Consider the following 13,897-nt stretch of genomic DNA (forward strand, 5'->3'; position numbering starts at 1 on the left):
CCCCATATACGGCTAATTACAGTCTTAACACGGCATGGGCGGGGGCCTTTTTTATGCCGTACAGTAATCGGGGGCTGCACAGTCTGTCTCGACATGATAAATGTGATGTATCAGGTTTCACTGGTGACTTATCGTCCAATAATAGACTCGCTGGTTTCACGCAGCATCCGGGAGGATTAAGTCTACACTTGTCCGATGGTGTTGCTTTATTGTCTTGTTTCGTCCTTGGCATGGTTGGGTCGTGAAGGTGACATGAATGAACGGAATGATATTCAGTCTGGCTATGTTGATAATGATGTCATTGTTGTCTCATTTGTCTTAACAGACGATTATACAAAGGATCTCATCCCGAACGTAAAACGCCCTAGCCAATTGAATGATTGGATTCGTTGCCTACCTGTTAGGTAGAGGAAGGAGATTTTGAATAAGCACAGCCAATTGAGATTCTTAGAGTATTGGCTAAGACCTGTCCATGAATTCATCTTCCTCGATGGCATAACATCATATTCGCCGACTTGACTGGTTTCCATGCGTCGTGACTTAAGTTGGGACGTAAACAACATCACCAAAATAAAAAATGTAAGATAGATGTTTACAGAAAAAATATTTAATTCCGTCTTAAACAAGAACAGTACCATGGTGTAGCAAATAAACCTTCCAAAGCTCGACTGATACGAAAACAAAATGTTTGATTTGCCCAAGAAATAAAATATTTACATATGAATTTACCTATCTGCTGGTTGTTCTTCATATCTGCATTGTACCAGGAAGGAGTAATGCTCCACAGACAAAATAACAATAAATCTATGAAGTGTAATAACTTGAGATTTGACTTCAAACAATGTAAAAGGGTTTGGTTGTAAAAGGGTTTGGTCTATATCCTAGTTTTGCATTCAACTCGCGTGCTCGTCCAAGTCTCCTCTAAAGCCGGTGATAGGGCTTATGCACTGCTGCTGAGGACTCAATGGCGAAACTCTACATGCATAGCTCATTCTTAGCACCATTAAAATAAGTAAGCAAGTCGGTTGCAGCATCAGCACACGCTTATTGGGAAATGAGAAGGGTAGCTATGTAGATATTTTGATATGAATCTGGCTTGAGGAATAATACAAATACTAAGAAAATACGTTGTCCTTACCGTCAAAAGCTGTTTGTTGTAAACAATTTTTAAAATAATCTCATAAGTATTTTGCAGCTTAGCTATGGACAACTTCCAAATCTTAATCTCTCTACGAAGTAACGCGGAGAAAGTGACATTGGTAATGTCACCACTGTTTGGGGGTGCTTTGGCCCAAAATGCACGCCAGTTGATGTCAAGAAGGGCGTGAGCTCACTTCATCACCAGTGTTTCAGCTTAATCGCACGTTGTAGCTCAAATACATCATTCAGTGCTTTAATGATCTTCATCAAGTCACATCTTGCTAAACCCAGAAATCTGTCCAGTTTGTTAAGTCTAATCACACGTAAGCAGCTTCTACAAGTGTATCTGTTGAGAAACACTGATGAAGAGAGCAGTTTGATTATCCACCACGTACATCGCCATACAATGCGAGGTCTTATAACTGAGTCGGTTTGATTGGTTTCAAGACTGGCACATGTTTCCTTTATATTCCCAAAAGATCTTATTAAACTGGCACACCGGTTCCAAGCTTGATTAAGAATATTGGGAGTTACTTCACAGCGTTGGCTCACTTTGGGGAATCGACGCTGGTGCAGACTCATAACGATACAACATGTGTGCACATTGTTGGCTGGTTTGCAGTTTCCTGCTGGGTGGTGTCTTGGCCTAAACTTACATGACTGAATGAAATGATCTGCTGAAAAACAGGGATATAAGGCCGTGTCGCCATCCACGTGAGCATATGACCTTTCTCTTGCCTTTTCCTAAGAGTTGACAATATGGTGAATTTAATACTCCTTAGACGGTATATTGTGTTAATTAGCATGGATTTCTAATTAAGGCCATGAGATCCTGCTGGTTCTCGCACAATGCTACTGCAGATCAAAGAAGGCTGACTCACCACCTCCGCTTTGTATTTATTTCATAGTTACTCTACAAAGGCGACGAACTGTTAGCTAAAGGAGGAGCAACTTTAGCATTACCAAAAGATTTGGGTCAATCACTTCAGATATCAGCATGCAAGGTTAGTTCTACTTGGTTAGCTGTTTATGATGTGTTTATATGCGGCTTTGTTTGGGGAACATGGAAGAGGTTCGAATCGGTTGTTGTTATCTCAAATGGACTTTAACTGAACGATACATTTATACGGCACGCATGTTATTTTGGTACGGGGAGGGGGATGGTAGACTGGCGGCATGTTGGCTAGTTTGTAACAATGACCATAAGGGCGTTTCACTCACACTGCACGAGTTGACAATTTGGGATGAAATAGTTTGCAAAGATAGGCAGAGACATACCTGAAAATTGTGAACTTATGTTAAAAGATTTCGTAACAGAGAAAAAACCTGGTACAACACAAGTATGAAATGTATAAAGTTACATGAAGCCTGATTGCATGAGTTGATCGAATTAACCAAATTCTCCCGGACGATGTCATATATCTGACTTAGTATTAATAGTAATGATGTTTATCAAACTGGTTGGTCAGTTCATGGATACCTCCATGGTCAGTTGAACAACAAGCTTGGTCAGCTGGCGAACAAAATGCCATTGCCTTGCGTTCGCTACTTACTCAAACGATGCAGTCTCTGGGGAACACTTATTGGTCCACCAACTTACCTTTCCACAGAAAGGCTTTGACATTGCTGTTCGTCGGGAGGTTGGCCATGGTTATTATGGCTGTTGCAACAAGTAGGAATGATGAAGGCCCAACAACCTCTGAATCCCAAGGTTTGATTGTCATAACAAAACATATTAAAGTGAATAGGTGGTACAAAATGGGACCACAGGTTGCCGTTTTCGTCACCTTTTCCTTTTCTGTTTTAAATACATCGATGTACGGCCACAGTGCATTGTAAATTACTGTACAGTCACCGTGCATTACATACAGGTTCTTCAATACGCTCGTAGTACGGGTACGGTGCACGTCATTACAATAATGTACGGTCACAGTGCATTGTAAGATAACCACGGCACTGTAACAACAATCTGGTGCAGTTTCTAAACGTATATATATTTTACGTGTTTTTTTTGTGATCATTAATCTAGGAACCGCTAACTCAACATTTTGGATACCTCGGGAAATATATCTTTATGATCTGAAGAACAAAACAGTTATTTAAAAACCCGTCTCTGGTGCTCTTTGACTGAGGCCACCTTTTGACAAGACTGACTCATCACTAAGAAAGTGTAAGTGAATACATATTCCCTTGGAAGATTTGTAACAACGTATATTCACAGTGATACTGTCATCGGAAAATTATCATTCAATATAACCTGTTCTATCTTGCATGATATGACAAATCTTCCAATCCCAACTTGAACCTCTGTCGGTATGGGAATTACTCCGCCATTAAAATGGTAAAGATAACTGACCAAACATCAACCCCACCATCTTACATTGATTATGTACATCTTATCTTATGTACAGGTTTACATAAAGCACCACTTCGACCAGGATTCACCCAACCGACATTAAGGAGAGCACGGAAAGTCCCGAGTAAACCCGACTGAAATATCGGGAGAATTCGATGGCTGTGACGAAGATTATCATTTAGCCCCGTTTAACTAATTGATTTCCTCCCCAACCAAATACTTTTGTAAGTAAATGGCTTCAAAATGCCATGATATTCATCCTACTGCTATGCCATCCATCCTACTGCTGTCTGTAAATGGCTTCAGAAGGCAATGATATCCACTCATAGGTGATTCGTAGTGAGTCGCACTACAGATGGATGTAATATTTAACATCAAATCCCTTCCCGAAAATTATTAATCTGAACTGAAGGAGACCCATCAATACTGACCACACTGTACTGACAAATAATTTACAATTTATATTTACAATTTGAGATTATAATAACTGAGCACACGCTGCTTTTGGTTGTGCAAACCAGACAGTGCTGACTTTCTGGCTTTTCCCCTAATATAACCATTAAAGGCTTTAAAATTCTGATGGCGAACTAATTATAAAAGACAACACCACCAAAAGAGACAAAATCTTGTGAAGTAGTAAACACCGCTGGTGAACGGTCCAAAATAATAGGACTTATTTCCTAATAACTCCGTTTTCTATTTCATCACAAACTGACACGTTTTAAGCCGAAATGGTTGGTTGATACCAGTTTGGGATGATATGGATCAAAGTTAAAATCTAGAGTGGATTTCTGATAATTCGGTGGGTAACACCTCCAGTGCGTCTTGTATATAAAAAGAATTTAAAATGTACAAATTATCTACAACCTTCAAGACCACCAGAAATGTATACTTAACATGTACAATCATTTGACACACACTAACAAGGTCGTGAGCAATTGTGCGCTCCCTCTATCGGGAATATTGACATGACTTCATTGCATGAAGTTTGTTGTCATGGCTTAGTTGTATACTCTCGTAACCTGAAGCTGTGAGGTGGTGGGACACTGGTTTTCATACATGTATGCTATATCTTGCTTTATCCAACAACAAAGTTGGGAGTTTCGGTTGGAAAAAATTAAGTTTACTATGGCAAATATACCATGAAATAAAATATTTTTATGGAAAGCCCCTGTCTCCCATTTTATCCCCGATCTTCTCTTTACAATATTTTTACAAGAACAAAAATAAAGTTGTCAAATTGGGTCATGGCGAGGTGATCAGCTCGAGTACTTGGTTGTTTGAAGGTTAATATGACACGCGGGAATATGAGGTAGTCTCGTTATAATATAAGGCTAGTAGCCTGCTCTTCCAAGATGGCCATCTCGGGCCCGCGTCTTCCCTGGAACCTCACAGTGTCAGGTTACTCTCTGTAGAAACACGTATTTAGGAGCCAGAGTCCTTGTCCTAAGGTTGTAACTCTCCCCTCAATATGAGGGATTGCTAGAAGTCACAGCTCATGGTTCCTTGCAGCTAATGCATTGATTGTGAGCAAACATACCTTATAGCCGTGCACCCGATGGTTTTGATATGGTGTAAGAATCTATTTTATCACAGGCCAGAGTATCCCCAGCACGACCAACACACATTGACATTAACACAAGGGCATCATCACTAGAAACATACATTACATGCAAACTCTCTCTCCACTTCTATCATTGCATTATGATCGGTGAATGTCTGCCATTCTTTCGGATCACCTCATTGTATCCCTGAAGTCTCAGTCGCAAAGTCAATGCTTGCAAAGGTATCCGACACTACTTGCATCACCAGTCTGTGCTACCATCACGGCCACCCGAAATCCTTGTTGGTCATTTGATAAAACTTGGCATTAAACGGTCTGAAGAAGTCCCGTAACCGTTGTAATACTTTCGGGTCCACCTTTGGATGAGTCCGACCCTTGGTTTTGCCAAGACAGTGTGGCGTCGAGCTCCCCTCGCTCTTTTTGAGGCAAGGGAAACCCTTCGTCTCGTTGAAATAAAAATGATTTTTGTTTATAATTTGCTTGATCCCTAAAAAGTCTTGCACCTCGGCCATGACGGCCGCGGGGTCTGATATTAATTTTTCCCCACTCACGAATAGCATTTGTTGCAGTGGAAAGTACTTGAGCCATCGCTCTAGGTGTTTGGCGTAAACCCCCACACGAATAGCACCATAGGACGTATCCACCAGGCCTGTCGTCACGTTCAAGAAGGCCAATTGTTCAAACGGTTTTTGTGATGGGTTTTTTGATGCACCTTGTGTATAGTCTGAGATTGCACGTATCACGGGGTCTCGGACGACTATAATGAGTTTCATGTCCTTCGACATGTTATAAATGAGACGGGGCACCTCCTTCGTGACGAAGTAGCTTGGTGACTTCTCCATCGTGATTTGGCTAGGTAACGTTGGAGGCATCAGATTTCTGAAAATAGAAAGGAGACATGCATTAAGTAACCAGCCGGTCTGGAGGGGGTTAACACGTCAGAGAACATGTGGTACAAAAGGGACTAGGATGCACAGGCATACATCTGAATAACAAACAATTCAAGACATGGTCGTCTGCTGTTAGTCCACATTAGATATCAATCGGTTTTGGAAGAGAAATGTCATTATAAAGAAAGAAAGAGCCCAATGAAGTGTATCGGCAGACAACATACAACAGCAATGTAGTTGTGTGTTTGTTTCTGCTCGCCTTTCATCTGTTTGGGTGTGTTTGTTTCTGCTCGCCTTTCATCTGTTTGGGTGTGTTTGTTTCTGCTCGCCGTTCATCTGTTTGGGTGGCAATATATGATCATCTGAGACTGGCGAAGATACCAAATGACCCATCTGGTCAACAGAAACGATCGGAAAGCAAACACTGCGTTTGTTACAAATCTGACAATGAATAATGACAGACAATCAACTCAAGGCATAACACTGCAGGTCCATGCCGATACTGTCAGCGATGACAGACCCATCATATTTCATCTCTCCTTATCAACCGGGAGTTTAATTCGATTAAAATATTCTCCAATTAGTCATGGTCTCAAGGCGCGATTAAACAGATCAGTTATTAGACCAAATCATCTCGATCACTCGCAAACACAGCCGCCTGATTCACAACAAATTGCTCGGCAAAGACTTAGCGTAGATCATCTGGTTTTGTGGTTGAGATACGGTCTTGATTAACGTCGATAACGCATCTGCAAAGTGCACCACATCCGGAAATATCACTGACAACGAAACATTAGGCTATGTTGATTCATAATCTATAAAAAATGGTATTTTGACCATTAAGCCAATATTATTCATTCACTGCGGTATCGTCAAGGACCATCGAAATGATCCGCTTGATGTTTCGTTGTGTGCATAACAAACTTGTGATTGACAGTCGTAGTAGAAAGCCTTCCGCATTTCAGCGTGAACCTCACCCAAACGAAATCCTCGGATTTCCCCGGGATTTGGATGATTAGTTCATAGTACTGGCGTGGAGCGCATAGACAGTGTAGTAATGGTGTCTAACTTTGATAATGAAACCGCCTTCGCCGAGATTTCCAATAAACGCCAAACGGAGAACGGAAATTAGCTGGCCGAGTTGTTGAAAAAGTGAAACATCCGACACCAGCAAGTTAATTGGAAAGAAATAATCACCAAGCTGCTCATCATGTAGACGAACATAAGCTGCGAGACCGCTGATGATTTCTAACACCGTATCCTAATATTGAGGCGATACCTAGATTAGCTAGGTAAATACCCCATGTAGCCAATCATTTCAACATGCTCCTCCTGTATAAGCACCAGCCTCGTACGTATTCAGCTAAAGCTGCAGCGCGAAAAGCATAATTGTTTACTTATCAAGTTGCACCTACCAAGCGCCATAACGTTCACGCTTCCTCCAATTAATGATGGAGTTTAATTAAGAAGCACCAGTGTACACCATCATATCTGGCCCGTGCTAACCCTAGCAGAGGATCCCGTGTGTCTGTTCGCCAATTTTAATCACCCAAACACCAGGGTGAGTCTATCAACACTCCATGCAGCTGCCACACTCGGTTCCCAAGCCACAGGAACAGTTGCTTCAACCATCAAACATGAGATTGATAGCCTTACTGAGGTATTTGGTTATATACTCATCACCAGTGCATTATACCTCTCTCCAAGGTGAGCAAACACGGCCAACATCAAGAAAAACGTGTCAAGAAAGTGAATTGCCCAATATTTCCTATGTTACAACTTTAAACAGATAGCAAGTTTGGGCTGACACCTTCATTTGTTAAGACGCCAGGGAAAATGGTAGCATGATATTTTGAATAACACTGGGTCCTGGTACCTATGTTCTACGCAGGTTTAACTCCAAAGGGAGTAGGCTTATAGATAAGAGTATGGCGCAGTTTATTTTAGAATCTCACATGACTACAACATGATGCTGTGTTGGCATTGACATAGGCCTACTTTACCAATCCTTTGATAAACTAGAAAACTGGAGGTGTCAAAAACAACAAACCTAGATATCAGAAAATTGGGTTTGTGTTTGTCTGAACAGATTACATGAAGCCCAAAACTTCTCAAAGCTCCAAAAAGATTAAAGAACGACCGGGATATATGATATGACTGTCCAACAAACTGTGAATCGCACTTTCCTCACAGATTTATCAGAGTTAATTTTGATGTAGACGTTACTGTTTATTGATCATCAACCACAGTGCATTTTAAAGCAACATCACAATATCATTTGGTGGAGACGACCAGCTGCTGAGCTATTGAAAATCCAATGACCTTATCATTGTCATGCTGTGGAATGGTGATTAAAAAGTTAGCAGGGGAAACAATGCTTCGTAGGAATTAATCACGGGGCTTTGCGAGCAGCTGAACACTCTTATAGAGCACTGTAAGCACGTTCAAGCGCCAAGCATCTGGATGGGGCAGAATCATTCAGGATTAATATTCTTATGAAGCATTTATGACTTATTTTCATTGTTTCTACGGAGAGTGAACAAGGAAATAGTAATTTGGGTTTTCATGAGGATTTTGCGCAGCATAGCGCGGACTGGAATGTATGTTCGCTATATCATATCATATACAAACGTGACCGAAGCTGCCAATAGTTTTATAGTCTGTATGTGGCAGTTTCCGGTGACTTGCGACTGATGCCAATAGATATTGACAGCACCATACAGCATGTACAATGTGTTATCGTGAAAGAATGTTTCATTGAGAGCAAACCAATATTAAGAAGATATCGTAGGGAAGTGTAACAGTAACCTTCCAACAAAACATTGTCCTGGCAGATGGTTCTTCATCGATCAGCAAATACTCAAACATAAAACAATAAGGAAATGATGCGATTGTTATTCTGACAATATGAAATTGTCCTTCCGAAGTTCAAACCAGCAATCCAGCTTGGCCTCGCTGAAATCTACCGCGGCCACGTCACTGGAAACCAAAAGTTGGTTTCCTCTAATCCTCTGAGAATTGGAGCGAGACGCTTTGATGTATTATTGATGGAGTCTTCGTGCTGGTCCTGTTGTACACCGCCAGTCCTGGTGTATTCCGGGACACAGGTGCTCAAACATCCCCATCTAATTCGTTGCATACGACTTTGATATAGTCAGCCATTTTATGTGGCTCAGGAGGGCTTGTATTGTGCGAGGAGCTGAAGCTGGTCGTAAAACCTGGAATTAGGGTTTTCAGTGCGTCAGTAATACCTGTTTTATAGTCCACTCTGACGGTGATGTCATTAAGAATGCATACAGTTGATAATTAATGGTCAGACATAAAGGCTGAGTCCTATCTCTCGCCGCCAGCCCTCATCACTGACACCAGTTCTCGGGATGGCTCAGACACACAGGATTAACGCTTCTCGGAGTCTCCTTTCCGAATAGATACATAAGGATTTTCTATGAAAAATATCCCAGTCATTTGTTTGCATCCATACTCTTGTAGACAAATTATCATGGCATTCTAGAGTAAGAGCCTAGCCAAGTTTGTTTTTGTGACACTTACTGTAATTAGACGATAGACTAACAAACAAATGAAATAGTAGCATCCGTGGAATGGAGCTAATGAGAGCATTGGGGGAATTACGTCAACAGTATCAACCTTTTTTCCAAGGAACTTAATTAGTCTTCGCTGTTTCTGTCTAAATGGTACTCTTAAGCCTAATGACAGATGCTGATGAACGGTGACCTCGACAATCGAGATGTGTTAGCTAAAGATGAAAATATTCAGGAAGGAAAATTCATCCACTTTGGTTTAGTTTGGGTTCCAATGGGAGTTACTTGCAAAGTTCCAATTATTCAACTATTTAGCAAGTGAATTAAAAAGTATATTCTTGATTAGCAAATGTAATCAAAACCTTCTAAATATGTGCCAATTATATTGGTTCTAAACGGTTTCTGCTTTCCATCTCATTACGGATATTAGTTTTACGATGTTGCTCAGCAGCCAACGATAGATCATACCTTTACTTTTAAAAAACTCAATGTTATTCAATTCATTAAATTTAGATGTGCGAGCACAAGTGTCTTGAAAACTGTTATCGTAGCTAGCCATGTGAAATAACTAGGAGCGGTTGGAGATACTCCCAGTGGTGACTTCAGATGAATGCGTTTGCAAAACTTCACCTGCGTGCCTTGAAAAATAACGAGAATAAATCGGTGTTTAGCTCACTCAGCTGAGGTTTGTATTCAAAAGGAGCAAAACATCATATTTCTGCTCAACATGGTTTTCTGGCAAACTTGTATGAACATATTCATAAAAGTCACTACTGTTCACATTCGAGGGTAATTAATACGGGCCTTTGGGTGTCGATCAGTCAATGGTCATAGCACAGAATCTCCCCTTTTTAACCAGTCGACCTGCCGCTTACATCGGATATCAACGTGAGAGGCGCGTTCCCAAGCCTCGGGCGTACGGTAGCCGCCAAGACCAAGGAGATGTATGATGGGCTGAGCTACCCTGATCTTATCTCAGGATCTGTCAGATACAGCAGGTGGAAGACTGGTCAGCTTAACGCCAAGGCCCATCATGCCAGTGGTTACCCGCAAAATCCCCGAACAACTATGCAGCAAGAAATCCTTCAGGGTTAACTGAGGCGCATATTTTGCTGACCGAGCTGACTTGGGATTCCACACGGGTGACGAACGCTGTACGATCCAGAGCATTACTTGGCATGTCTGACGCTTCTGCAAACCGTCTCTTACCACAGAAGTAGCTGCACCACCCACCAGCTTGAACAAACGATATCCCCTGTCAACAGAGCTAAACAACATTTGTTGAGAGAACACGTCAATCACTATCTCTCCATCTGATAAAAAACGAATAGATTCACAGACGGGTGTTTTTCTCCGATTAAATGAAATCAAACCGGGTTGGTGTCGGTGCTAAACTTCATACGCCTACCGCAATTTATTTTCTTACTCGGCCGCGTTTGATGTGAGTGAAGAAGGGAAAACATGAATTGAGGTTCACCCAAAGTGGACCTTAAATCGGGTGAGTAGAGTTGGCGTTGAATTTCAAAGGACAACGCCCAGGCTAATTTGAAATGACTCTCGTTGCAGGGGGTGATTGGTTTAGGAATCCTTGTTTTATTGTAATGATGGGTGAAGATGTCTTCAGGACCACAAACATATGTGCATGGATGTTGATTTCATCAGTCATATCCTGCTATAAAACCCCCTAGAGACGTCCTATCCAAAGAAACTGTCAATTGGTACATATCAAGACACTTGATCATCTTTTTGACATTCTTTTTTTAACCAAATGGATGAAATGACAATAAGCAAACCGTCTGATGTTTTTGTATCCAAGCGCGTGTAAAGAAAAGCCTTCTTGAAAGAATTGGTAGACAACAGCGATTTCTCACTGGTATAGAACAGCACAAGGCGAAAAGAGTAGAGCATACCTGCATTACTAACGGAATATTGCTGTTGAAAAGCTTTTATATCTCATCATACATGTAGTTTTATATGTATTCTATGTTTTGTTCTTTTCGTTAATGGACAGGTCCTAGCCTGGGGGACTTGCACTCACATAAAGGGAAATTAATGGACTCTCGCCGCAACGCTGTTGACGAAGAAAGTCTGTTTTGTGGATAAATAATGCAATTCAAAATGCCGGAGATATCTTGTCAATGATGCAGGTGTGTCGATAAAAAGTCCCCAATCTAAAGAGATAGGTTAAGGTCACAATTGAAAGTATCTGAGGGTAGTACTGTCGTCATGGAGGGACTTTGAAATGGAGTTGGCAAAATGTGCCCAACAGAAGCATAATGAGCAACCAGAGGATGAAAACAACAATATAACTGACCGCATTGTCTATACATGTAGTTACCCCCCTCCCTTGTCGATAGATATCTTCGGTGGCGCACTCTGAATCTCCTTCAGTTTGAACACACTTTAAAAAACTAAATAAAAAAAATGCGAAAGGCGGTTTTTAGGAAACTCACGATGTCAATGTGGTCTATCAATAAAAAAATCGTAGTCAAATTGAATTGTGATTGACAGTTATGAGAATTAAACTGTTTTTTACAATATCCGATAAGTACATGAACAAATTGGCTAACACCACATTTTCACATAATCTTTTTGTAACTAATACCTACTTTCTTTTAACATTATGCAAAGTTACAAGAAACAAGAGGTTTTAGAGGCTAGGGCTGGCGACAGACATATGGACTCGTCAGTGTGCCAAGGGAATATTTATGAAACATGCTGAATGAGGATTATTGTAAAAAGTTAGGATCCCATTGTGTAAATAACTAGCAGTACTAGAAGATATTTTATAATAATATCATCGGCACTTTTGAATTGAGCAAAAGGTATAATAGTGAGGCGTCCGCAATATTTGAGATTATACTTTTAAACTCGAGCTCTTGTTCTACTGTATTGAACGGTTTGCAAGCAGTTGCAGTCATGGCTTATCCTCATCATTGTAGCCACCAGTCAATCGCGATCAGATCGAAGATTCCAAACATGTTTGCTGCGGTTTATTGTGGGATAAAGCCAAAGGCAAACGTGATAAAACGCTTAACATTACGAAAGTTAAAAACACTCACCCTTAATCAGTTATAAGGTAGACCTATTGGGCAAGAATGCAGCTATGATTGTTTACAGATCACAGATTATCAATTGATCTCAGGCAGTTAGAGCTACCTTTGCAATGTTGCCTCTTCACAAATCAATAGCTTATGACGTAAGGAGCTATTAGCTGGCGAAGGCGCTTGCTTCAATGAGATGCGATAATCAACACGAAGTCGGTGTAAATCTGAAGCTTGTGGACTAATTCCCCTGCAAATTGAAGCTCCGACCGTTGCACAGCTGCAACTGTAGCATGGCAGTACTGTTACGCGGCAGAGACAGCTACTTAGACGACCAGCAAGTAACGACTGACCAGAGATATCAGTAAACTCATTAAGGATTCAATTCCATATACATGTAGATACTTTTCTCCCGTTTACGACAATTGGCGGCCGGCATTGGCAAAGCTGAATATGACCAATCACGGTACTTGTTGAACGAACTGAAAACCGATAATCTCGCCAATATGATTGTTATAACTAGGTAATAGTGTATAGCTAGGTGGTGGGGGGGGGATAGGGGTTACACAATCACTCTTCTGGTGAAAGGAGACTGTTTCATGAATCAATGAAGGTCGCTTTGAGAGGCCTCAAGCAAGTCCGGCCAAAGCTAGTGCGATACAAATGCAAGCGGCTCAGTGATGGAGCTGCGTAAAGCATCTTGAAGCCTCTAAATGGAAAGGTAAACGGGAAATTCAAGCTAAGACAGAGTGTGGAAACCTGTGTTGAATGTTCACATGTCATGTTCGAATGTTTATAGCTCATTTCCCACTTGATCATACAGCTCACACTTTGGAGCGAAATGCTTCGTGCAGAGACGTCTGGAGCTTTATTGAAAAGCTGGCTGGCTAAAGAGGTGGAATGAGCGTTAATACACTGACAACAGATTTCAAACGAGCTTTGGTCCCACACCAACCGATCCGATTCTTCTTTTACGAAGTTGCTATCAACAATATCGTTCTGAATACGTCCAACATCTCCCCCTAATTCACCCCAACGGGATTAGGTGCACGTCAACTGGAAAATCCATTACAATGGGTGATCATGTCAGCCGCAGCAATGACAAATGATCGAAAAGACCAGAATCAATAAATTCCTCGCCTGATGAATCGGGAATTCCTTGAGAGTCTACATGGCAGCAGAATATACAGGAAAAGTGTCTTTTCCTAGTCAGGTCATGGCTGACCACCAGGAGGTGGCATTACGGGTCAATTGCAGCGCCTTGCTGTTTTTAGTATGACACATTGGGAACAATCCCTGCCTCAATCCTGAGGGGGAAGTCTGTTCGAAGAAAGGTATGAATATGTTGGCATTCCACGAGACTA

The 13,897-nt window shown here is 41.3% G+C and overlaps 1 protein-coding gene across 1 annotated transcript in view; it reads right to left on the reverse strand.

Moving 5' to 3' along the window:
- Window positions 1–591: 591 nt before the first annotated feature.
- Window positions 592–13,897, reverse strand: part of LOC135496483 (heparan sulfate glucosamine 3-O-sulfotransferase 6-like) — a 58,570-nt gene continuing 45,264 nt past the window's right edge. Inside the window, exon 2 of the mRNA XM_064785846.1 lies at window positions 592–5,939. Coding sequence (XP_064641916.1) covers window positions 5,321–5,939 — 619 coding nt within the window. The 3' untranslated portion in view covers window positions 592–5,320. The remainder of the gene's footprint in view (window positions 5,940–13,897) is intronic.

This window comes from Lineus longissimus, chromosome 1, assembly GCF_910592395.1.
Source record: "Lineus longissimus chromosome 1, tnLinLong1.2, whole genome shotgun sequence".
NCBI classification, from domain to species: Eukaryota; Metazoa; Nemertea; class Pilidiophora; order Heteronemertea; family Lineidae; genus Lineus; species Lineus longissimus.